This window comes from Bufo bufo, chromosome 2, assembly GCF_905171765.1.
Source record: "Bufo bufo chromosome 2, aBufBuf1.1, whole genome shotgun sequence".
Taxonomy (NCBI): Eukaryota; Metazoa; Chordata; class Amphibia; order Anura; family Bufonidae; genus Bufo; species Bufo bufo.
Genome location: NC_053390.1, coordinates 607,189,451 through 607,215,022, shown reverse-complemented (window position 1 = coordinate 607,215,022; position 25,572 = coordinate 607,189,451). Strand labels below are relative to the sequence as shown.

Sequence of the window (25,572 nt, the reverse complement as noted above, 5' to 3'; positions counted from 1 at the left end):
AAGCGTAATCATCGAACAATCAAGCGTTTCATTCAAAATAGTCAACAGGGTCGCAAGAAGCGTGTGGAAAAACCAAGGCGCAAAATAACTGCCCATGAACTGAGAAAAGTCAAGCGTGCAGCTGCCAAGATGCCACTTGCCACCAGTTTGGCCATATTTCAGAGCTGCAACATCACTGGAGTGCCCAAAAGCACAAGGTGTGCAATACTCAGAGACATGGCCAAGGTAAGAAAGGCTGAAAGACGACCACCACTGAACAAGACACACAAGCTGAAACGTCAAGACTGGGCCAAGAAATATCTCAAGACTGATTTTTATAAGGTTTTATGGACTGATGAAATGAGAGTGAGTCTTGATGGGCCAGATGGATGGGCCCGTGGCTGGATTGGTAAAGGGCAGAGAGCTCCAGTCCGACTCAGACGCCAGCAAGGTGGAGGTGGAGTACTGGTTTGGGCTGGTATCATCAAAGATGAGCTTGTGAGGCCTTTTCGGGTTGAGGATGGAGTCAAGCTCAACTCCCAGTCCTACTGCCAGTTTCTGAAAGACACCTTCTTCAAGCAGTGGTACAGGAAGAAGTCTGCATCCTTCAAGAAAAACATGATTTTCATGCAGGACAATGCTCCATCACACGCGTCCAAGTACTCCACAGCGTGGCTGGCAAGAAAGGGTATAAAAGAAGAAAATCTAATGACATGGCCTCCTTGTTCACCTGATCTGAACCCCATTGAGAACCTGTGGTCCATCATCAAATGTGAGATTTACAAGGAGGGAAAACAGTACACCTCTCTGAACAGTGTCTGGGAGGCTGTGGTTGCTGCTGCACGCAATGTTGATGGTGAACAGATCAAAACACTGACAGAATCCATGGATGGCAGGCTTTTGAGTGTCCTTGCAAAGAAAGGTGGCTATATTGGTCACTGATTTGTTTTTGTTTTGTTTTTGAATGTCAGAAATGTATATTTGTGAATGTTGAGATGTTATATTGGTTTCACTGGTAAAAATAAATAATTGAAATGGGTATATATTAGTTTTTTGTTAAGTTGCCTAATAATTATGCACAGTAATAGTCACCTGCACACACAGATATCCCCCTAAAATAGCTAAAACTAAAAACAAACTAAAAACTACTTCCAAAAATATTCAGCTTTGATATTAATGAGTTTTTTGGGTTCATTGAGAACATGGTTTTTGTTCAATAATAAAATTAATCCTCAAAAATACAACTTGCCTAATAATTCTGCACTCCCTGTATATTCCAGACTTCTTCTCACGCTTTAGGGCCCCTAGAATGCCAGGGCAGTATAAATACCCCACATGTGACCCCATTTCGGAAAGAAGACACCCCCAGGTATTCCGTGAGGGGCATATTGAGTCCATGAAAGATTTAAATTTTTGTCCCAAGTTAGCGGAACGGGAGACTTTGTGAGAAAAAAATTAAAAATATCAATTTCCGCTAACTTGTGCCAAAAAAAAAAAATTTCTATGAACTCGCCATGCCCCTCATTGAATACCTTGGGGTGTCTTCTTTCCAAAATGGGGTCACATGTGGGGTATTTATACTGCCCTGGCATTCTAGGGGCCCCAAAGCGTGAGAAGAAGTCTGGTATCCAAATGTCTAAAAATGCCCTCATAAAAGGAATTTGGGCACCTTTTCGCATCTAGGCTGCAAAAAAGTGTCACACATCTGGTATCGCCGTACTCAGGAGAAGTTGGGGAATGTGTTTTGGGGTCTCATTTTACATATACCCATGCTGGGTGAGAGAAATATCTTGGTCAAATGCCAACTTTGTATAAAAAAATGGGAAAAGTTGTCTTTTGCCAAGATATTTCTCTCACCCAGCAAGGGTATATGTAAAATTACACCCCAAAACACATTCCCCAACTTCTCCTGAATACGGCGATACCACATGTGTGACACTTTTTTGCAGCCTAGGTGGGCAAAGGGGCCCATATTCCAAAGAGCACCTTTAGGATTTCACAGGTCATTTACCTACTTACCACACATTAGGGCCCCTGGAAAATGCCAGGGCAGTATAACTACCCCACAAGTGACCCCATTTTGGAAAGAAGACACCCCAAGGTATTCCGTGAGGGGCATGGCGAGTTCCTAGAATTTTTTATTTTTTGTCACAAGTTAGTGGAAAATGCAGATTTTTTTTTTTTTTTTCATACAAAGTCTCATATTCCACTAACTTGTGACAAAAAATAAAAACTTCCATGAACTCACTATGCCCATCAGCGAATACCTTGGGGTCTCTTCATTCCAAAATGGGGTCACTTGTGGGGTAGTTATACTGCCCTGGCATTCTAGGGGCCCAAATGTGTGGTAAGGAGTTTGAAATCAAATTCTGTAAAAAAAATGACCAGTGAAATCCGAAAGGTGCTCTTTGGAATATGGGCCCCTTTGCCCACCTAGGCTGCAAAAAAGTGTCACACATCTGGTATCTCCGTACTCAGGAGAAGTTGGGGAATGTGTTTTGGGGTGTCATTTTACATATACCCATGCTGGGTGAGAGAAATATCTTGGCAAAAGACAACTTTTCCCATTTTTTTATACAAAGTTGGCATTTGACCAAGATATTTCTCTCACCCAGCATGGGTATATGTAAAATGACACCCCAAAACACATTCCTCAACTTCTCCTGAATACAGAGATACCAGATGTGTGACACTTTTTTGCAGCCTAGGTGGGCAAAGGGGCCCATATTCCAAGAGCACCTTACGGATTTCACAGGTCATTTTTTACAGAATTTGATTTCAAACTCCTTACCACACATTTGGGCCCCTAGAATGCCAGGGCAGTATAACTACCCCACAAGTGACCCCATTTTGGAAAGAAGAGACCCCAAGGTATTCGCTGATGGGCATAGTGAGTTCATGGAAGTTTTTATTTTTTGTCACAAGTTAGTGGAATATGAGACTTTGTAAGAAAAAAAAAAAAAATCATCATTTTCCGCTAACTTGTGACAAAAAATAAAAAGTTCTATGAACTCACTATGCCCATCAGCGAATACCTTAGGGTGTGTACTTTCCGAAATGGGGTCATTTGTGGGGTGTTTGTACTGTCTGGGCATTGTAGAACCTCAGGAAACATGACAGGTGCTCAGAAAGTCAGAGCTGCTTCAAAAAGCGGAAATTCACATTTTTGTACCATAGTTTGTAAACGCTATAACTTTTACCCAAACCATTTTTTTTTTACCCAAACATTTTTTTTTTATCAAAGACATGTAGAACAATAAATTTAGAGCAAAATTTATATATGGATGTCGTTTTTTTTGCAAAATTTTACAACTGAAAGTGAAAAATGTCATTTTTTTGCAAAAAAAACGTTAAATTTCGATTAATAACAAAAAAAGTAAAAATGTCAGCAGCAATGAAATACCACCAAATGAAAGCTCTATTAGTGAGAAGAAAAGGAGGTAAAATTCATTTGGGTGGTAAGTTGCATGACCGAGCAATAAACGGTGAAAGTAGTGTAGGTCAGAAGTGTAAAAAGTGGCCTGGTCTTTCAGGGTGTTTAAGCACTGGGGGCTGAGGTGGTTAAAGAGGACCTTTCACCGATTATTACACTATGAACTAACTATACAGACATGGAGAGCGGCGCCCGGGGATCTCACTGCACTTACTATTATCCCTGGGCACCGCTCCATTCTCCCGTTATGCCCTCCGGTATCTCCGCTCACTAAGTTATAGTAGGCGGAGATTCCAGTCACTAAGTTATGGTAGGCGGAGTCTGCCCTTGTTCTGCTCTAGCGCTGGCCAATCGCAGCGCAGAGCTCACAGCCCGGGAGGTTATTTTCTCCCAGGCTGTGAGCTCTGCACTGCGATTGGCCAGCGCTACAGAAGAACAAGGGCAGACTCCGCCTACAATAACTTAGTGAATGGAGATACCGGAGGACATAGCAGGAGAACGGAGTGGCGCCCAGGGATAATAGGAAGTGCAGTGAGATCCCCGGGCGCCGCTCTACATGTCTGTATACTTAGTTCATAGTGTAATAAACGGTGAAAGGTCCTCTTTAATTATACAAGGAGCAGCAATCTACTTTTCCTTATCTTTTGGAGAGGTAACAGCTGAGTATATCACATGTAGTAGCACTGTATATGTTACTTTTTATACAACTATTAGCAATTCCTATATTGCATTATCTTATCCCATGAACATTAGGAGCAGCCCCACACACTGCCACATGTAGTATTTTAGTCTATAGCACCAGATCTTCCTAACACTGTATCTGACTTTGTGACTTCAGCTTTTCTCATCTTGACACAGCACTGAGGTTTCTCCTTAGCACTGCCAGTCATGCCTCATTAGCAGCAATCACCCTGTGTGAGGGTCTTCCTCTCATTACATACCTACCTGGCTAGTATACAGGATTTGGTAGAGTGATCTTCTTTTCCTCTGGGTGAGTCCATGCGTCATCTGCAGGCAGGAGTCCACCCATAAAGGAGGCATTGCCTGGGGGGGCATAGCCAGTGGAGGGAGAGGGATTCTAGGCTCCTGTAGCCTCCAGGACTGAGTAGGATGCAGCCTGCTGCAGCTCTGGTTGTGTACACATGAAGAGGAGCTGTCCTTCAGCATCACAGACAGTGAAGCTCTGCACTTGGAGTTCTCCTGGATCCTAGCTCCCTAGTGTAGATGGAAAAGTTCTGTGGTGGTGGTGTCCCTCACAGTTCCTTCTCTCAGCTGGATCTGATGCAAAATGCTATTGCAAGCCCTGGACACTTCAGAGTCTAATATTGATGCGAGAAGAAGTTGTACAGCATGTTCTTATGATCCTCTGGCTGTATGAAGAGGAGTGGGTCAGCTCAGCCTGACTGAATGCAGTCCCTCAACATCACCCCTGAGCTGATCTCCAGGCTCCTGCAGGAGAACAACCTCACCCGGGAGCGGTTTATTGAGCTTTACCAGCTGCAGCCCCTCATCTACATCCCAGAGCTCCCTGCCAGCACCAAGGTTGCTTTTGTGACAATATGTGTGCTGATATTTGTGCTGGCACTGTTCGGAAACTCCCTGGTCCTCTATGTGGTGACCACAAGCAAAGCCATGAGGACAGTCACCAACATTTTCATCTGCTCCTTGGCTGTGAGCGACCTGCTCATTGCCTTTTTCTGTATCCCCTTCACTATGCTCCAGAACATCTCGTCCAACTGGCTGGGAGGTGAGTAACTGTAATCAAGGAGAATGCTGTTACTTGTAGTGAAGCCATGGGAAGTCACACTTACCCTATGCTGGGCAGTAGCTTTTCAGGAAAAAAAATCTGCTGATGTGAAGTGTTGCTAAAGAAACAGGTTGGCTGTAGTGAGTGCAATCATAGAAGTATCAGAAATGTTCTTTTTCCATCAGGCTAAAAATGTCTTAATGGTCAAGATTACACATACCGCAGACTAGAACTGCTCTATAGAGCTTTTTTGGGGATGGATAGATGGCTATGGATTAGATACATAGTTGGACAGATAGATATTTGATAGCTGATAGATACATAGATAATAGTTGGACAGTTAGATAGATACATAGATGATGGCTAGATAGATGGATAATAAAAAGATCGATAGAATAGATATTAGAGAGTAGAAAGAGAGATACATAGATGATAGATACATAGATGAATGATAGATAAAAAAAATAGATATTAGATATATTAGATTTAGATAGATCAATGATAGATTAAGATTAGACTGGTATAGAATATACTGTAGATTAGTTATAGGTTAGAATGATAGATTGATAGATAGATGGAGTCCCAGGAGATTAGATAGATTGATTATATAGATTTTGATTAGAATGGTATGGAATACAGATTCAATAGTTATAGGTTAGACAGGTAGACATATAGATAGATAGACTGACAGACCTATAAGACAGACTTGTAATGCAAAACTTGGAAAATACCGATAAATAGATACTTTACATAAATATAGATTAGATAGGTATAAATTGATAGAAAATGTATGAAAGCCAAAGCTTTCAGTCGGTAAATACTAAATATTATTTGCTAACTTGAAATTTTCTTCTCTCAAAGATGCTCTGCAGTTAGCTGGGACCATATACATTAATAGCTTAGAACAGTTGGGCTGTATAATATTCTGAATGGTCTATAATGTATAGGATTATGCTTCTGAAGAGCTTCAATTCAAAGGGGCTGAACTGCAGAGATGAGGGGGAAAAAAAAAGAGAAGAAGTCTGCATTCTCCAGGCTCCAACAGGTTTTAAAATGTCATTTGAGTAATAGTGTACTGTCAGTATTTGCCATGAATGTAAGAAATATAGGACAGCATACTAAGGTCATGTTTTTGGATATTGCGGACAGTTACAGTATATTACATCTCTGTGATTGGTCAAAATACTGTATTTAGTGCCAAGGGAAGGAGAGGAACCTATCCACTAAGATTAGAAAAGCATTTCCCAAAGAAAATATTCTTGCCACTAAATTTATGGCTCAAACTGAGAGCTATAATACGGTTGTGTTTGAGCTCTTAAACTGAGATCGCTGCACATCCATGTTTAAATGTCCATATAGCAGGTGTAACATCTGCATCATCTAAAGCTCTGTTGAATTGTTCTCGAAAATCATGATCACCCAGTAGAATGGTATTGGATCCACATATTTTAGCTGTTCTATGAACCCTAACGATGGCCATATTATGACCCTCTGAAGTTTGCCTTACCACATCATTTAGCAATGTAAACTGTAGTAATGCCTTCTTTCTCCCTTTATCAATGGAATGCAGTTTCGAGGATGAACTACTAAGCCTTGGGGTTCTCCAGGAATTAATAAAATAAAATTAATGAAAATACCTAAATATTACTTTATTATAAACACATTCCTTTACATCTTTCATTATTTATAATGGCTCATTTTTTCTAGGTGGCAATCATCAGGAGAAATAAAATTACCATTGTCTTATTAGCAGACATAAAACCTGTCCTAAAAATACAGCAAGACGGGTTAATTCAAAGCACTGAGCTATAGAGCTGCCTCAGCTCTCGTCACTTTCTGCCTGTCATGAATTACAATCCTACAGTACATAGAGCTGATAAAATCTTCAGCTACAGTCCGGGTCAAAATTTTTGAGACTGACACAAAGCTTGGTTTTCCCAAAACTTGCTGCTTCAGTTTTTATGGTGGCAATTTGCATTAACTCTAGATTGTTATAAAAAGGTATCAGGTGAATTGCAATTAATTGCTAAGTCACTCCTTGCTATGAAAATTAACTTAATCACAAAATCTGATTGAAATAGAAGAGCAGACTGTTTGCCTTAAAATGGAGGTGGTGCTTGAAATCATTGTCTTCTTCTGTTAACCATGGTTATGGTTAACTTAAAAAAAAAACACATGCAGCCATCAATGCTTTGCATTAAAGGGGTTTCACAGGCAAGGTTGTTGCTACTTGTAAGATAGATAGTACACTTTATTCCACTATATTGTGGTATAATCCTAAAAACATACCCCTAAAATACAAATAAAATATAGACCATATGCAAATCTATAAAAATGCACACAAGGGAATGACACGGTTAAATACCCAAATCGCAGCTAATGGACTTGAGCGGCACACCAATATTGTCCACAATCGCAGAATGTCCCATAGGTATCCAAATCTAGTGGATTAGTGTAACACAGTTCTTACTAGGTTACCCCCAATTCAAGTCTGTGGGGCCCAATAGTTTGCTGGGTATGGCCTATGATAAACGGCTCACTACCGCTGCCACAATACCTGCACGTGCTGTCTCTGCTCAGACTCAGCTCGGTCTTACCGGTCTTCACTGCTAATCCTGCAGCGGTGGTATGGAAGGCCGCACACCCGCAGCGTCCCACGAGGTGTGCTTCCGCCTGCACGTATCGTCCCACGTGACCGGGTATCCAAGGAGACCGGATGCTTTGCTGTTGTGACGTCAGTATTGTACGACAGCTTTCACAGCGGCGCTGTTCAGTTCACTTTATCTTCTTTTCTTTGCCGGCTTTATTTTCTTTGGTGTGCGATGGATCAACGCTCACTCTAACTACCGCCAGACGCGTTTCGGGGTCCCTCGCCCCTTCCTCAGTGGCCACTGAGGAAGGGGCGAGGGACCCCGAAACGCGTCTGGCGGTAGTTAGAGTGAGCGTTGATCCATCGCACACCAAAGAAAATAAAGCCGGCAAAGAAAAGAAGATAAAGTGAACTGAACAGCGCCGCTGTGAAAGCTGTCGTACAATACTGACGTCACAACAGCAAAGCATCCGGTCTCCTTGGATACCCGGTCACGTGGGACGATACGTGCAGGCGGAAGCACACCTCGTGGGACGCTGCGGGTGTGCGGCCTTCCATACCACCGCTGCAGGATTAGCAGTGAAGACCGGTAAGACCGAGCTGAGTCTGAGCAGAGACAGCACGTGCAGGTATTGTGGCAGCGGTAGTGAGCCGTTTATCATAGGCCATACCCAGCAAACTATTGGGCCCCACAGACTTGAATTGGGGGTAACCTAGTAAGAACTGTGTTACACTAATCCACTAGATTTGGATACCTATGGGACATTCTGCGATTGTGGACAATATTGGTGTGCCGCTCAAGTCCATTAGCTGCGATTTGGGTATTTAACCGTGTCATTCCCTTGTGTGCATTTTTATAGATTTGCATATGGTCTATATTTTATTTGTATTTTAGGGGTATGTTTTTAGGATTATACCACAATATAGTGGAATAAAGTGTACTATTTATTTGTTGTGTGGTGTTCCCTTTTGTAGTGTGCCCCCCCACACCTGTCTTTTTACATTCAATTTCCCACTCGGTCCTGAGGGTGGGACCTGGGGGTGAGCACCTTTTCCATATACTGAGCAGGTGAGCCGCTGTACTTCTTCTATATATACTTGTAAGATAGCACCTAAATCAACCATTTATCGTATCACGAAGAACTTCAAGGAAATAAGATCGATTGCTTTGTGGAAGGTTTCAGGGCACCTAAGAAAGTCCAGAAAGTGCCAGGACCGTCTCCTAAAAAGGATTCAGCAACGGAATTGGTTCACTGTCAGTGCAGAACTTGCTCAGGAATGGCAGCAGGCAGATGTGAGTGACTTTGCATGCACAGTGAGGTGGAGGCTTTTGGAAGATTGCCTGGTGTCATGAAGGGCAGCAAAGAAGCCAATTCTCTCCAAGAAACAGACCAAGACTGACTTTCTGCAGGAAATATGAGGATTGGATTGTTGAGAACTGAGTAAAGTTATGTTCTCTGATGAAGCCCCATTCAGACTGTTTGGCACAGCTGGAAAATTGATGGTCCACAGAAGAAAAGTTGAGCCCTACCATGAGTCCTGTGTCATACAAACAGTAAAGCATCTTGAGACCATTCATGTGCGGGGTTGCTTCTCATCCAAGGAGTGGGCTGACTTTTTTTTACAATTTTACCTAAGAACACTGAATAAAGAATGGTCTCAAAACAACCCTCAAGAGCAACTTCTTCCCATCATCCAGAAGCGATTGGATGATGAACAATGTTTTTCCCAGAATTGTGGAACACAATATCACAAGTCAAAAGTGATAACTAAGGCTCGATTAACAAAACACTGAAATTTCGAGTCAATGGCCAGTAAACACCCCAGAACTCAATGCCATTAAGAATCTGTGGTCAATCCTCAAAAAGTGGGCAAACAAACAAAAACACAGAAATTGTGATAAACTCCAGTCACTGATTAGGTAAGAATGGGTTTCGCATCAGTCAAGATTTGTCCCAGAAGCTGATATCCAGTATGCCAGAGTGAATTGCAAAAGTTTGAAAATGAAGGGTCAACATTGTAAATATTAAGCTTTTGCATAAAGTTGATGTATTTGTTAATAAAAGTTTAAAAAAATTAAATGCTTATAACTAGGGATGTCCCGATACCATTTTTTTAAGACTGAGTACGAGTACCGATACTTTTATTTAAGTACTCACCGATACCAATTACCGATACTAATTTTAACAATAAAATACACACACATGTATTTTCTGACCACTGACCAACCAAAAGGCCCAAAAACAGAACTATAACATTCCAAGGAGACCTTACACTGAATGGGCGCCACAAAGAGACATTATACTGTATGGGGGCCACAAGGAGACATTATACTGTATGGGGGCCACAAGGAGACGTTATACTGTATGGGGGCAGCCACAAGGAGACGTTATACTGTATGGGGGCAGCCACAAGGAGACGTTATACTGTATGGGAGCAGCCACAAGGAGATGTTATACTGTATGGGGGCAGCCACAAGGAGACGTTATACTGTATGGGGGCAGCTACAAGGAGATGTTATACTGTATGGGGGCAGCCACAAGGAGACATTATACTGTATGGGGGCCACAAGAAGACGTTATACTGTATGGGGGCAGCTACAAGGAGATGTTATACTGTATGGGGGCAGCCACAAGGAGACGTTATACTGTATGGGGGCAGCTACAAGGAGACGCTATACTGTATGGAACAGCCACAAGGAGATGTTATACTGTATGAGGGCAGCTACAAGGAGACGTTATACTGTATGGGTTCAGCCACAAGGAGACGTTATACTGTATGGGTTTAGCCACAAGGAGACGCTATACTGTATGGAACAGCCACAAGGAGATGTTATACTGTATGGGGGAAGCCACAAGGAGACGTTATACTGTATGGGGGCAGCTACAAGGAGACGCTATACTGTATGGAACAGCCACAAGGAGATGTTATACTGTATGAGGGCAGCTACAAGGAGACGTTATACTGTATGGGTTCAGCCACAAGGAGACGTTATACTGTATGGGGCAGCCACAAGGAGACGTTATACTGTATGGGGGCCACAAGGAGACATACTGTAAGGAGTCAGGACAACAATTTTTGAAGCCCCTCCCTCCTCAGTATAATAGTCTTATGTATATTTATTCTTGCCCTAATGCCTGCTTTTAGAGATCAATGTGCAGCTTGCAGGCAGGAAGGGAAGGACCGGGGCCATACAAGACAGACACAACACCTTTATTTCTTTCTGTCTGTGACCACTTGGGCTGGTTATAATCTTCTAAGCTTTATACACTTACTAGGGTCGATTCCTATAACTTTTAAAACTACTGGCAGGCGAACTCTGTTTGAGGAGGCCGGAGGGTGTCTGGACTCTGGAGAGGCATTTCGCTCTCAAGTGAAACGAAGGTCACGAGGGACTCGCTCCTGGCAAACACAGCCCTGCTGCAGTGAATGCAGTGGAGCAGACTGTGATGTAATTACAATGTATAGTTATTGCAGGGACTCAGAGAATCGTCTGAGAGTTTATTAGTTAAAAGAATCGAATGAGTCACAGACTGTGTCACCGAGTTCCTGCCAGGCTTCCTGCTCTGCTACACTGCTGCATGCACCCTGTACACACACAGCTCCGCTACATGCTATACTAATGCCCCCCCTCCCCCGGACGGACTTACAGGGAGCCGCAGAGCAGGAAGCCTGGCAGGGACTCGGTGACACAGTCTCTGACTCATAACTAATAAACTCTCAGACGATTCTCTGAGTCCCTGCACTACGCCCCCTGTGCTGTGAGTCAGTGCTGGTTGCCTCTGATTGGTTGGAGGATGGGGAGGGGCGGGGCTAGCTTCCACTGTAGGCTCCTATTACACTGCCTGCTGCTGCCTCTGAAGCTGTTAGCTGTGCGAGATGCAGGGGCCGCGGACGGACACAGACACATAGAAGCGGCGCACAGGTATCGGCAGTGGTATCGTGGACATTTGCACGAGTACAAGTACTCGTGCAAATGTCCGGTATCGGTCCCGATACCGATACTGGTATCGGCACATCCCTACTTATAACTGTACTTCAGTATTCCATATAAACATCTGGCACAATTTGCACTATATGGCTAGAGGGAACCAGCTATAGATTTACTGCTCTTCCATCTAGTCATATTGCAGCTGCCTGAACACACAAATAAATGCATCTATGAAATCTATATTTTCCCTGTTGGGGTACCCATGCTCTGAGATGTAATGTTAATTTTTGCATCCATTTTGGAGAGTGACAGATTTTTCAATTACATTTAAAATAGGACCAAATGGCTAGAGTGTGGCTGCAAAGAATATTCAATTAACGCTTGAATGTCCAGGACATAGATGTCAGTTTGCCGAATAGTTGAAACAAAGTTGCAACAAAGGTTCCAGTACGTCCTTGCTGCGATTCTCACAGCAAGGACGTACTGGAACCTTTGTTGCAACTTTGTTTCAACTATTCGGCAAACTGACATCTATGTCCTGGACATTCAAGCGTTAACTGAATATTCTTTGCAGCCACACTCTAGCCATTTGGTCCTATGCTTAGGAGTACTCCAGCTATTTAGGTTTGTGCGTGAGCTCCGCACATATTTACCTATTTTTATACAATTATTCATGTATGTATGCTGATATGATGACACAAAGATAGTTTGTTTCAGTGTATTAATAAATTTTATGCAAAAATACCGTGAGCCAGCCTATATTATTATTGATTGATTCCCTTTTTCAGCTGGTAACTGAAAGGCTGAGCTCCAGTAGCCTGCTGGTTTGAGCCTTTTCTAAATATTTGATAGTACATTTAAAATAGGATGTACTTCCATATGGAAAGCCTTATTTGTTTTTATTGTGAGAGGCCAGGAAGTGCATCCAAGTGCTGCTGCCCATTATCCCCACCCATCCTCTCTCCATTTCAGCTGTCAATTTGCTCTGTTCCTACACAGACAGCTGAAGATCTGATCAGCTGTTTGGAATAGCACAATTCATGACAGGCAGAGCAGTGAGGAGGCAGCTCTTTAGCTCAGTGCTCTAAAATAGGCAGTCCTGCTGTTATTACGATAGGTTTTGTGTGTCCTAATAGGACAGTGGCCATTTTATACCTGCTGATGATACTTGTAACTTCCATGGTAGGCAATGGCATGTTAACCACTTAAGGACCACAGGTTTATACCCCCCTAGTGACCAGGCCCTTTTTTACAAATCGGCACTCCACAACTTTAGCGGTTTATTGTTCGGTCATGCAACTTACCACCCAAATGAATTTTACCTCCTTTTCTTCTCACTAATAGAGCTTTCATTTGGTGGTATTTCATTGCTGCTGACATTTTTACTTTTTTTGTTATTAATCGAAATTTAACGATTTTTTTTGCAAAAAAATGAAATTTTTCACTTTCAGTTGTAAAATTTTGTAAAAAAAACGAGATCCATATATAAATTTTGCTCTAAATTTATTGTTCTACATGTCTTTGATAAAAAAAAAATGTTTGGGTAAAAAAAAAATGGTTTGGGTAAAAGTTATAGCGTTTACAAACTATGGTACAAAAATGTGAATTTCCGCTTTTTGAAGCAGCTCTGACTTTCTGAGCACCTGTCATGTTTCCTGAGGTTCTACAATGCCCAGACAGTACAAACACCCCACAAATGACCCCATTTCGGAAAGTACACACCCTAAGGTATTCGCTGATGGGCATAGTGAGTTCATAGAACTTTTTATTTTTTGTCACAAGTTAGCGGAAATTGATGATTTTTTTTTATTTTATTTTTTTCCTTACAAAGTCTCATATTCCACTAACTTGTGACAAAAAATAAAAACTTCCATGAACTCACTATGCCCATCAGCGAATACCTTGGGGTCTCTTCTTTCCAAAATGGGGTCACTTGTGGGGTAGTTATACTGCCCTGGCATTCTAGGGGCCCAAATGTGTGGTAAGGAGTTTGAAATCAAATTCTGTAAAAAATGACCAGTGAAATCCGAAAGGTGCTCTTTGGAATATGGGCCCCTTTGCCCACCTAGGCTGCAAAAAAGTGTCACACATCTGGTATCTCCGTACTCAGGAGAAGTTGGGGAATGTGTTTTGGGGTGTCATTTTACATATACCCATGCTGGGTGAGAGAAATATCTTGGCAAAAGACAACTTTTCCCATTTTTTTATACAAAGTTGGCATTTGACCAAGATATTTCTCTCACCCAGCATGGGTATATGTAAAATGACACCCCAAAACACATTCCCCAACTTCTCCTGAATACGGAGATACCAGATGTGTGACACTTTTTTGCAGCCTAGGTGGGCAAAGGGGCCCATATTCCAAAGAGCACCTTTCGGATTTCACAGGTCATTTTTCACAGAATTTGATTTCAAACTCCTTACCACACATTTGGGCCCCTAGAATGCCAGGGCAGTATAACTACCCCACAAGTGACCCCATTTTGGAAAGAAGACACCCCAAGGTATTCCATGAGGGGCATGGCGAGTTCCTAGAATTTTTTATTTTTTGTCACAAGTTAGTGGAAAATGATGATTTTTTTTTTTTTTTTCTTACAAAGTCTCATATTCCACTAACTTGTGACAAAAAATAAAAACTTCCATGAACTCACTATGCCCATCAGCGAATACCTTGGGGTGTCTTCTTTCCAAAATGGGGTCACTTGTGGGATAGTTATACTGCCCTGGCATTCTAGGGGCCCAAATGTGTGGTAAGGAGTTTGAAATCAAATTCTGTAAAAAATGACCAGTGAAATCCGAAAGGTGCTCTTTGTAATATGGGCCCCTTTGCCCACCTAGGCTGCAAAAAAGTGTCACACATCTGGTATCTCCGTACTCAGGAGAAGTTGGGGAATGTGTTTTGGGGTGTCATTTTACATATACCCATGCTGGGTGAGAGAAATATCTTGGCAAAAGACAACTTTTCCCATTTTTTTATACAAAGTTGGCATTTGACCAAGATATTTCTCTCACCCAGCATGGGTATATGTAAAATGACACCCCAAAACACATTCCCCAACTTCTCCTGAATACGGAGATACCAGATGTGTGACACTTTTTTGCAGCCTAGATGGGCAAAGGGGCCCATATTCCAAAGAGCACCTTTCGGATTTCACTGGTCATTTTTCACAGAATTTGATTTCAAACTCCTTACCACACATTTGGGCCCCTAGAATGCCAGGGCAGTATAACTACCCCACAAGTGACCCCATTTTGGAAAGAAGACACCCCAAGGTATTCCATGAGGGGCATGGCGAGTTCCTAGAATTTTTTATTTTTTGTCACAAGTTAGTGGAAAATGATGATTTTTTTTTTTTTTTTTTTTTACAAAGTCTCATATTCCACTAACTTGTGACAAAAAATAAAAACTTCCATGAACTCACTATGCCCATCAGCGAATACCTTGGGGTGTCTTCTTTCCAAAATGGGGTCACTTGTGGGGTAGTTATACTGCCCTGGCATTCTAGGGGCCCAAATGTGTGGTAAGGAGTTTGAAATCAAATTCTGTAAAAAATGACCTGTGAAATCCGAAAGGTGCTCTTTGGAATGTGGGCCCCTTTGCCCACCTAGGCTGCAAAAAAGTGTCACACATGTGGTATCTCCGTTCTCAGGAGAAGTTGGGGAATGTGTTTTGGGGTGTCATTTTACATATACCCATGCTGGGTGAGAGAAATATCTTGGCAAAAGACAACTTTTCCCATTTTTTTTATACAAAGTTGTCTTTTGCCAAGATATTTCTCTCACCCAGCATGGGTATATGTAAAATGACACCCCAAAACACATTCCCCAACTTCTCCTGAGTACGGAGATACCACATGTGTGACACTTTTTTGCAGCCTAGATGCGCAAAGGGGCCCACATTCCTTTTAGGAGGGCATTTTTAGACATTTGGATCCCAGACTTCTTCTCACGCTTTATGGCCCCTAAAATGCCAGGGCAGTATAAATACCCCACATGTGACCCCATTTTGGAAAGAAGACACCCCAAGGTATTCAATGAGGGGCATGGCGAGTTCAAAGCAATTTTTTTTTTTTTGGCACAAGTTAGCGGAAATTGATTTTTTTCGTTTTTTCTCACAAAGTCTCCCTTTCCGCTAACTTGGGACAAAAATTTCAATCTTTCCTGGACTCAATATGCCCCTCAGCGAATACCTTGGGGTGTCTTCTTTCCAAAATGGGGTCATTTGTGGGGTGTTTGTACTGCCCTGGCATTTGAGGGTCTCCGCAATCATTACATGTATGGCCAGCATTAGGAGTTTCTGCTATTCTCCTTATATTGAGCATACGGGTAATGAGATTTTTTTTTTCGTTCAGCCTCTGGGCTGAAAGAAAAAATGAACGGCACAGATTTCTTCATTCGCATCGATCAATGTGGATGAAAAAATCTCTGCCAAAAAAAGAAAAAGGAGGGGAAAGGCGTCTGCCAGGACATAGGAGCTCCGCCCAACATCCATACCCACTTAGCTCGTATGCCCTGGCAAACCAGATTTATCCATTCACATCAATCGATGTGGATAAATAAATCATTGCCGGGATTTTTTAATTTTTTTTATATATACAAAGTGTTTGCCAAAGTATATGAACACCGCCGCCTCCTCAGCTCATATGCCTCGGCAAACGTATCTTTTACTGCAGAGGAGAAATCTCGTCTTGCAGCGCCGCATACACCGACTTGTGTGTAATCTGACAGCAGCGCAATGCTTCTGTCAGAATGCACATCAGTGCTGCAGCTAGTCGATCGCTTGGTCCACCTAGAAGGTCAAAAAAACAAACAAAAAAAAACAGGCCGCAACGCAATAAATTTATTAACATTAACTTTAGAGAACATTAACTTTTATAAACTTTTGAAACAGAACAATAACTTTTTTGCTTACCGGTGATTTTTTTTGTTTTTGTTTTTTTACCTTTATAGGACAAACCTCTCCTTCCCCATGGGACAATGTGCAAAGCGCAAATCGCCCAGAGATGTGGCGAAGTACATTATGCACTTTGTCCCAGGTGAAAGGAGAGGTTTGTAGCAGCTCTGTGTGAAAGGGCCCTAATAGCCCTGTGTGCCTGTCCTGTGTCACGCGATCCCTACACTAATAGTGTACCTGAGTGTGGAACTTGCGGAAACACTCCCCTATGCATAGGGCAGGCTGGTCAGGACAGTCAGGACAAAAAACGGTGGTGTCACGCCTTATTCCAGCCCTGCTGCAGACACGACATCTTTTTCTTGGGGAACGTTGAGTTGGGGTACCAGGATAGACAGACGGGAAGTGTCTGCCATGTAGCCGGCTCACTACATCAGGGCCTTGGGGCACGGACCCTCCTGGATACAGGAGTTCCGAAATGATCTCTTCCTGGAATTTTAGGAAGGATCCTGTTCTCCCAGCCTTACTGTAGAGAACAAAACTATTATACATCGCCAATTGAATTAAATATACAGACACCTTTTTATACCAGCGTCTGGTGCGTCGGGAAACTAAATAGGGAGCCAACATCTGGTCATTGAAGTCCACCCCTCCCATGTGAAGGTTATAGTCATGGACAGAGAGGGGTTTCACAATGACTCCAGTTGCCCGTTCAATTTGGACAGTCGTGTCTGCGTGAATGGTGGACAGAAGGTAAACGTCCCTCTTGTCCCTCCACTTCACCGCGAGCAGTTCTTGGTCACACAAGGCAGCCCTCTCCCCCCGTGTGAACGTCGGGTACTAACGAGCCGTTGGGGGAAGCCCCGGCGACTAGGTCGCGCGGTGCCACAGCATTGAATTCCGACTAGATGTAAGTGCCGAAAGAGGGCCACGTTTGAGTAAAAATTGTCCACGTATAAGTGGTACCCCTTGTGGAGTAAGGGTGACACCAAGTCCCAAACAATCTTGCCACTGCTCCCCAGGTAGTCAGGACATCCGACCGGCTCCAGTTTTGAGTCTTTTCCCTCATAGACCCTAAAACGATATGTATAGCCTGTGGCCCTTTCACAGAGCTTATACAGTTTGACCCCATAACGGGCGCGCTTGCTGGGGATGTACTGTTTTATGCCAAGGCGCCCGGTAAAATGTACTAGGGACTCGTCTATGCAGATGTTTTGATTAGGGGTATACGCATCTGCAAATCTGGATGACAAATGGTCTATGAGGGGCCGAATTTTGTGGAGCCGGTCATAAGCAGGGTGGCCTCTTGGATGACAGGTGCTATTGTCCGTAAAATGCATAAAGCACATTATGACCTCAAAACGTGCCCTAGACATTGCAGAAGAGAACATGGGCATGTAATGTATTGGGTCTTTAAACCAATATGACCGCAATACATTTTTTTTAGTTAGACCCATGCTGAGGATAAGGCCCAAAAAAATTTTAAACTCTGAAACTGTGACTGGTTTCCACCGGTAAGGCTGGGCATAGAAGCTTTCCGGATTGGCGGTAATAAACTGTGTGGCGTAGCGGTTGGTTTCTGCCACAACTAGGTCATAGAGATCCGCGGTGAAGAACAGCTCAAAAAACTGAAGGGCCGATCCTAAATGAGCCGTCTCCACGCGAACTCCAGACTGGGCGGTGAAAGGGGGCAATACGGGTGCGGCGGAAGCAGGGGAGTGCCAATTAGGATTTGCCAGCACCTCTGGGAGACTAAGGGTTCTACGGGCCTGTGAACGCGGTGGCTGCGACAGGGGAGTTACTGCACGTGCCACCGTACCAGCTGGAACTGCCCTTCTGGTGCTCGCCACTTCACCAGGGAATACGGCAGTGCTGGTAGAAGGTCCAGGGTGTGCTGCGCTGCTGGTGTATGCCGCACCATAAACAAGATCAGCGCTAGCACCACTCTCCTGCAAATGAGGGTCATCATGCAGGGTAGGCAGAACCCTGACATGGGATCGGGTACGTCTGGCCGTAGCAGGGACCTCTACCTCGTCATCCTCACTAGCGGTTAGAGTGCCACTGCTGTCTACAGGTTCATATTCTGAACCACTGGATTCAGCTGGTGAGTCGTCCCCATCGCTTTCATCCATCACGGCCAGAATCCTGTAGGCCTCTTCAGCGGAATACCCCTTGTTTGACATTTTGGGTTCACTAAATTTAGGGGGTATTCCTCTGAGACTACCCAGGAAAAAGAGCAAACCTACCTAGCAAAAAGGAGTGCTTGCGAAGTAAAGCTGCGACCGCTAATAAAGATCCAAAAAGCTCAAAAGTGATCTTTATAGCGGCGCAGCGATTTTACCGTGTTTTTGCAGTGATCAGAAAAAAAAAATTCTGTCACTGCGGTGGAGCGGACTGAACGCAAGTGTGCGCAAAAGATCAGGCCTGATCGGGCGAACACTGCGTTTTGTAGAGCCTAAGGTGACCCTAATGTACTTATATAGATCTGATTGCGATCAGTATTGATAAATTACAGATACTATATAGTACTAGTGCTGATTAGCGACAGCGATGACTAATCAGTGACTGCGGTGCGGTGGGCTGGGCGCTAAACTACCTAGCAAGTAGCTAACTAACTGGCGGTGATAAGGGACCCTTACAGGGGGGGTGATCAGTGACAGGGGGGGGACAAGGGGGTGATCAGGGTGATCAGGGAGTCTAATATGGGCGATCAGGTGCTAAATAAAGGGTTAATAAATGACAGGGTAATGTGTAAATGTGTAGTGTGGTGATTTGGTGCTACTTACTGAGCTGCCTGTGTCCTCTGGTGGTCGATCCAAGCGAAAGGGACCACCAGAGGACCAGGCAGCAGTTATATCAGACGCTATTTTGAAAATAGCGTCTGACATAACCTTTTCATTCGGCGATTCAAAAATCTACAGCCTGCCAGCCAATGATCGCGGCCGGCAGGCTGCAGAAGAACTTGTGCACTATGCGTTCCTGTGAACGCGCGCGCCTGTGTGCGCGCGTTCACAGGAAATCTCGGGTCACGCGAGATGACGCCTTTCGGCGTTAGTGTGACCTGGGAGCGCCGCAGAGATGACGCCTTTCGGCGTTAGTGTGACGGTAAGTGGTATAAACGCTATAGAAATAAAACATGTATAGTATATACACTTTGTAAAAAAATCCTAAAAAGTTACATTATCTACTGTAGTACTGTTACATCCGATGCAATGATTTCTAGTAATATGAAGAAACATGGTAGAAAAGCAGCAACTATTGGCAACTCCACACTAGCCTGACAATGGTACACTGCACTAGCTTGACAAAGTTAATTTTCTTTCTCTTTTTGTCTAATTATATTACAGAGTTTAACCACTGTTATCATATACCATAGGTCTTCTACCACATGCACAAATGTTCAATTTATTCCAGAAATCATGGACCTCACAGAAAATGTCTGGCTAGGCACGTAAAATATAATTACAGTGCTAATTAGCACTTGCTATCTGATCTCTCATGTTGCAGAAGCCTGAAATTGAATAATAGAGTCTGACTCCTTATTGATCTTCGATGAAGGAAAACTTTAATAAATTGTCTGTAACTGAAACATTCCTTCAAGAACAAATACTTAATTCCAAAATCTTTTTAGAGTTGCTTCTGCAATATAATTTCATTTCACTTCTACTCTGACTCTGCCAGGACTGTCTCTGCAATTAGAGGCATACAGAGGTACAGTAGGGACTTAGGGGCACATCTATTCAGACCAACGTTTTAGGTTCCGGTCTTAATAAAGGCCCATAGCTGGTTTTGGATCTGCCGAAGTTATGAAGGGGCGCCGGCCTCTCCATAACGTCTGCGCATGCAGCGCCAGTTCTAAATGTAAGACAGTTTCCTAGCTGTCTTACATTTAGATTATTTTCTACACCTAAAAAAAGCATAGAAAATGAATAATGAGATGGGCTTCCTGGCCCATCCCCTTCTCATACACTCCATAGCCACGATTTTAGACCATTGCGCCACCATCTGTGGGTGAAATATGCCTAATTTAGGCGTATTTCAGATTAATAAATGACCCCATTAATGTTTTCCAGCCCTATTACAGCTCAAAACAGATCCATAATAGGGTCATGTCAGACGACTCAATCATTTGTTGAGAGACTTGTTGAGTGTGAGAGCAGCAGCAGTGATCAGGACAATATCAATAGACTAAGATATGATAAGCCAACACTTTTAGAAAGGTCATTATCATCATCAGTGGATATGTATATAAAGGAAAGAAAAAAGGAGGATGCGGTTACCAAAAACGACCTAGGTACAGAGTACACAAAAGGTAGAAATGAACCAGAGACGCCAAAAGTGAGGGACAAAGAAGATGATAATAAAGATGATAATAACTGTATAGAAAATAATAGAGAAGGCAGCTGGGACCAGTGTTAGCAGAGCTACACACTTAATGAATAGGTGAAAGATAAAAGATAAAGGTTGGGCCGTGAACGCCTGAAACGTCAAGGAGGACGTCTCAAGAAGGCCCTGCCATCATCTAAAAACAAACAAAAGAAAAACAAACAAATAATAGCGCCACTCTCAGCAAAAAATAGGTAATATTAGTGGCCCATGAACGAGCCTCAGGGTGAATAATTAAAGGGTTTCTATCACTTCGTATCACATATTTAGGTGTCAGACACTAGCGATCCGCTAGTGTCTGCTCTGTCCAACCATCCTAATATGATAGGTTTTGGGGCAGCCGTTTTGCTAAAATAACAACTTATATCTATATGCTAATGAGCCTCTAGGTGCTATGGGGGCGTCATTAGCACCTAGAGGCTCCGTCTACCTTCATAAACTGTTGCCGCCCAGCGCGTCCCTCCAGCCCGCCCATCTCCTGCTGAATGAGATCCTCTCCATGCGCGTCTCTGTTCTGCGCATGCGCAATGAATGTCTGACTGCTTCCCTGCTCAGACATCTCCACTGCGCCTGCGCCGATGACATCATAGTGCTCCGAGGAACAGGCGCAGTGGAGATGTCTGAGCAGGGAAGCAGTCAGACATTCATTGCGCATGTGCAGAACAGAGACGCGCATGGAGAGGATCGCATTCAGCAGGAGATGGGCGGGCTGGAGGGACGCGCTGGGCGGCGACAGTTTATGAAGGTAGACGGAGCCTCTAGGTGCTAATGACGCCCCCATAGCACCTAGAGGCTCATTAGCATATAGATATAAGTTGTTATTTTAGCAAAACGGCTGCCCCAAAACCTATCATATTAGGATGGTTGGGCAGAGCAGACACTAGCGGATCGCTAGTGTCTGACACCTGAATATGTCATACGAAGTGATAGAAACCCTTTAACACCCAAGTGGATACCAATAAACTAGCGTACTATTTGTGCTATGTATTATCAGTATTTTAAGAGAAGAGATAGCATAAGAAAGTCAAATATACACTGAATAACGTGTTGAACTAAAATATACACTGAATACGTGTTAAATTAAAATCAAGGCAGGGAGACACCCTGATGCAGTCACTTTACAGGGGGTGTGCCACCAGGATAAAGCTCTAGACACCTGGAGCACAACCCCCCAGCCAGGATCGCCTGTAGTATGTAGAAGATATGACGTCAGCGCTCCGGTCGTACCAAGATGGACATACACGGCACGTGGGACAGCGACTCTTCATCAATCTTTTTTATTCAAATATAAAATGGTTCAACGTGTTTCAGCGAGAACAAATAGTCCCCTTCATCAGGAGCAAAGTAAATAACAGGATAGCAGTAGTAAACAGATATATAATACAAAATTCCCGCCTAAAAAACATCACTTCCGGTTTCGGGAACAAGCCGGAAGTGGTGCGTTCCACTGTGGAACGCATATAATAACAAAATTTGTATTGGCCACTAATAAATTGACCCAATGTATATAATTTCCACTGCACTGGTGAGCGATAATGCCAAGTACATTAACATTAAAAAATAGAGCGCCGATGGTAAGGGAAAAAAACTTAAATTGGAAGCGTTCATTCCCCAGTAAAACCGGAAGTGCGCTGGCTTGCGGTGAACCGAGGTGGAATGCGTAGATGGAACGCACAAAAACCGGAAGTGGGCTAACTTCCGGTCAGGTGGAAGGATGAACCGCATGGCTGGAACGCACAATCACCAGTGCGCATGCGCTCTGCTAGAGCGTACTAGAGAGCTAGACTAACTGTGAAATAATAATATAGTGGGGGCTTCAGCATTGAATTTTAGAATGTATCCCTAAAAAGAGGATATATAGGGTGACAGTTAGCCATGTGTGCATATGGGGGTTGGGCAAAATTATGTGAATGGGAAAACAGATATGAACTTGATGTAAATAGGGGAGGCTCTCTGCCCACATGATGTATACAGTTGCAAGAAAAAGTATGTGAAACCTTTGGAATGATATGGATTTCTGCACAAATTGGTCATAAAATGTGATCTGATCTTCATCTAAGTCACAATAATAGACAATCACAGTCTGCTTAAACTAATAACACAAAGAATTAAATGTTATCATGTTTTTATTGAACACACCATGTAAACACTCACAGTGCAGGTGTAAAAAGTATGTGAACCCCTAGACTAATGACATCTCCAAGAGCTAATTAGAGTGAGGTGTCAGCCAACTGGAGTCCAATCAATGAGATGAGATTGGAGGTGTTGGTTACAGCTGCCCTGCCCTATAAAAAAACACACACCAGTTCTGGGTTTGCTTTTCACAAGAAGCATTGCCTGGTGTGAATGATGCCTCGCACAAAAGAGCTCTCAGAAGACCTACGATTAAGAATTGTTGACTTGCATAAAGCTGAAAAGGGTTATAAAAGTATCTCCAAAAGCCTTGCTGTTCATCAGTCCACGGTAAGATAAATTGTCTATAAATGGAGAAAGTTCAGCACTGCTGCTACTCTCCCTAGGAGTGGCCGTCCTGTAAAGATGACTGCAAGAGCACAGCGCAGACTGCTCAATGAGGTGAAGAAGAATCCTAGAGTGTCAGCTAAAGACTTACAAAAGTCTCTGGCATATGCTAACATCCCTGTTAGCGAATCTACGATACGTAAAACACTAAACAAGAATGGAATTCATGGGAGGATACCACAGAGGAAGCCACTGCTGTCCAAAAAAAACATTGCTGCACGTTTACAGTTTGCACAAGAGCACCTGGATGTTCCACAGCAGTACTTGCAAAATATTCTGTGGACAGATGAAACCAAAGTTGAGTTGTTTGGAAGAAACACACAACACTATGTGTGGAGAAAAAGAGGCACAGCACACCAACATCAAAACCTCATCCCAAATGTGAAGTATGGTGGTGGGGGCATCATGGTTTAGGGCTGCTTTGCTGCATCAGGGCCTGGACGGATTGCTATCATCGAAGAAAAAATTAATTCACAAGTTTTTCAAAACATTTTGCAGGAGAACTTAAGGCCATCTGTCCACCAGCTGAAGCTCAACAGAAGATGGGTGTTGCAACAGGACAACGACCCAAAGCATAGAAGTAAATCAACAACAGAATGGCTTAAACAGAAGAAAATGCGCCTTCTGGAGTGGCCCAGTCAGTCCTGACATCAACCCGATTGAGATGCTGTGGCATGACCTCAAGAAAGCGATTCACACCAGACATCCCAAGAATATTGCTGAACTGAAATAGTTCTGTAAAGAGGAATGGTCAAGAATTACTCCTGACCGTTGTGCACGTCTGATCTGCAACTACAGGAAACGTTTGGTTGAAGTTATTGCTGCCAAAGGAGGTTCAACCAGTTATTAAATCCAAGGGTTCACATACTTGTTCCACCTGCACTGTGAATGTTTACATGGTGTGTTCAATAAAAACATGGTAACATTTAATTATTTGTGTGTTATTAGTTTAAGCAGACTGTGATTGTCTATTGTTGTGACTTAGATGAAGATCAGATCACATTTTATGACCAATTTGTGCAGAAATCCATATCATTCCAAAGGGTTCACATACTTTTTCTTGCAACTGTAAGTTAATATAATCATTACAGCTAAAAATAGCATAATATTAATCTGATAATAATCTGAAAATAATAATAAGTCGCCAAGGGGCACTAAGAGAGGATATTAATACAATCCATTTTGATATATATATATATATATATATAAGAATGTTATTTACCTCCTCCAATGCCCGTGTGACCTCTTGTAAGTGGGTAGGACCACCCAGTGTTTAAGAGAACGGATGAATAATCACCGGTCAAATATACGACGGAAAGTAGCTACCCATAGTGTATCCCGCCATTTTTCATTATATCATGACGGGGATCCATCTGCATTAAGGGTTACGCCCCTCGAATGAATCCCACACTCCTACCAGACTTAACACTTTGACACCCTTTGGTCTGAACGAGTCACTTGAGTACACAAATTATTAACAGCTACTAATTCTAATCTGTTATTATTTATTTATAAATGTTCACACATATATATTTTTTACATATATTTTTTAATTATATATTTTACCATCTTGTATCGATATCCATTATGCCTAATGTTCATATGATTATGTGTTGGTAACGCGTATATTCATTAAGTATGATTTTAGCTATGATCACTGGGATTCTATTGGATTTTATGTAGTATGATTTCAGCTATGATTACTGGGATTTTATTGGATTATATGTAATATGTTTCTATTTATGGTTTTATGATATCTACCACCCCTCATATTATTACATTATTATAAGTGTGCTGCTTTTCACGCATCATTATTACCCCGCTTTTATGACATATAATTTTTTATTAATAATTTTCTTTATTTATATATATATACATATATATACAGTCAGGTCCATAAATATTGAGACATCGACACAATTACATAGTAACATAGTAACATAGTACATAAGGCCGAAAAAAGACATTTGTCCATCCAGTTCGGCCTGTCATCCTACAAGTTGATCCAGAGGAAGGCAAAAAAACCCTGTGAGGTAGAAGCCAATTTTCCTCACTTTAGGGGAATAAAAAATTCCTTCCCGACTCCAATCAGGCA

General features: G+C 42.7%; 1 protein-coding gene across 1 annotated transcript in view; it reads left to right on the top strand.

Moving 5' to 3' along the window:
- The first annotated feature begins 4,819 nt into the window (after nt 1-4,819).
- QRFPR (pyroglutamylated RFamide peptide receptor) overlaps nt 4,820-25,572 on the top strand; it is a 150,373-nt gene continuing 129,620 nt past the window's right edge. Inside the window, exon 1 of the mRNA XM_040419877.1 lies at nt 4,820-5,159. Within this exon, the coding sequence (XP_040275811.1) occupies nt 4,820-5,159 (340 nt within the window). The remainder of the gene's footprint in view (nt 5,160-25,572) is intronic.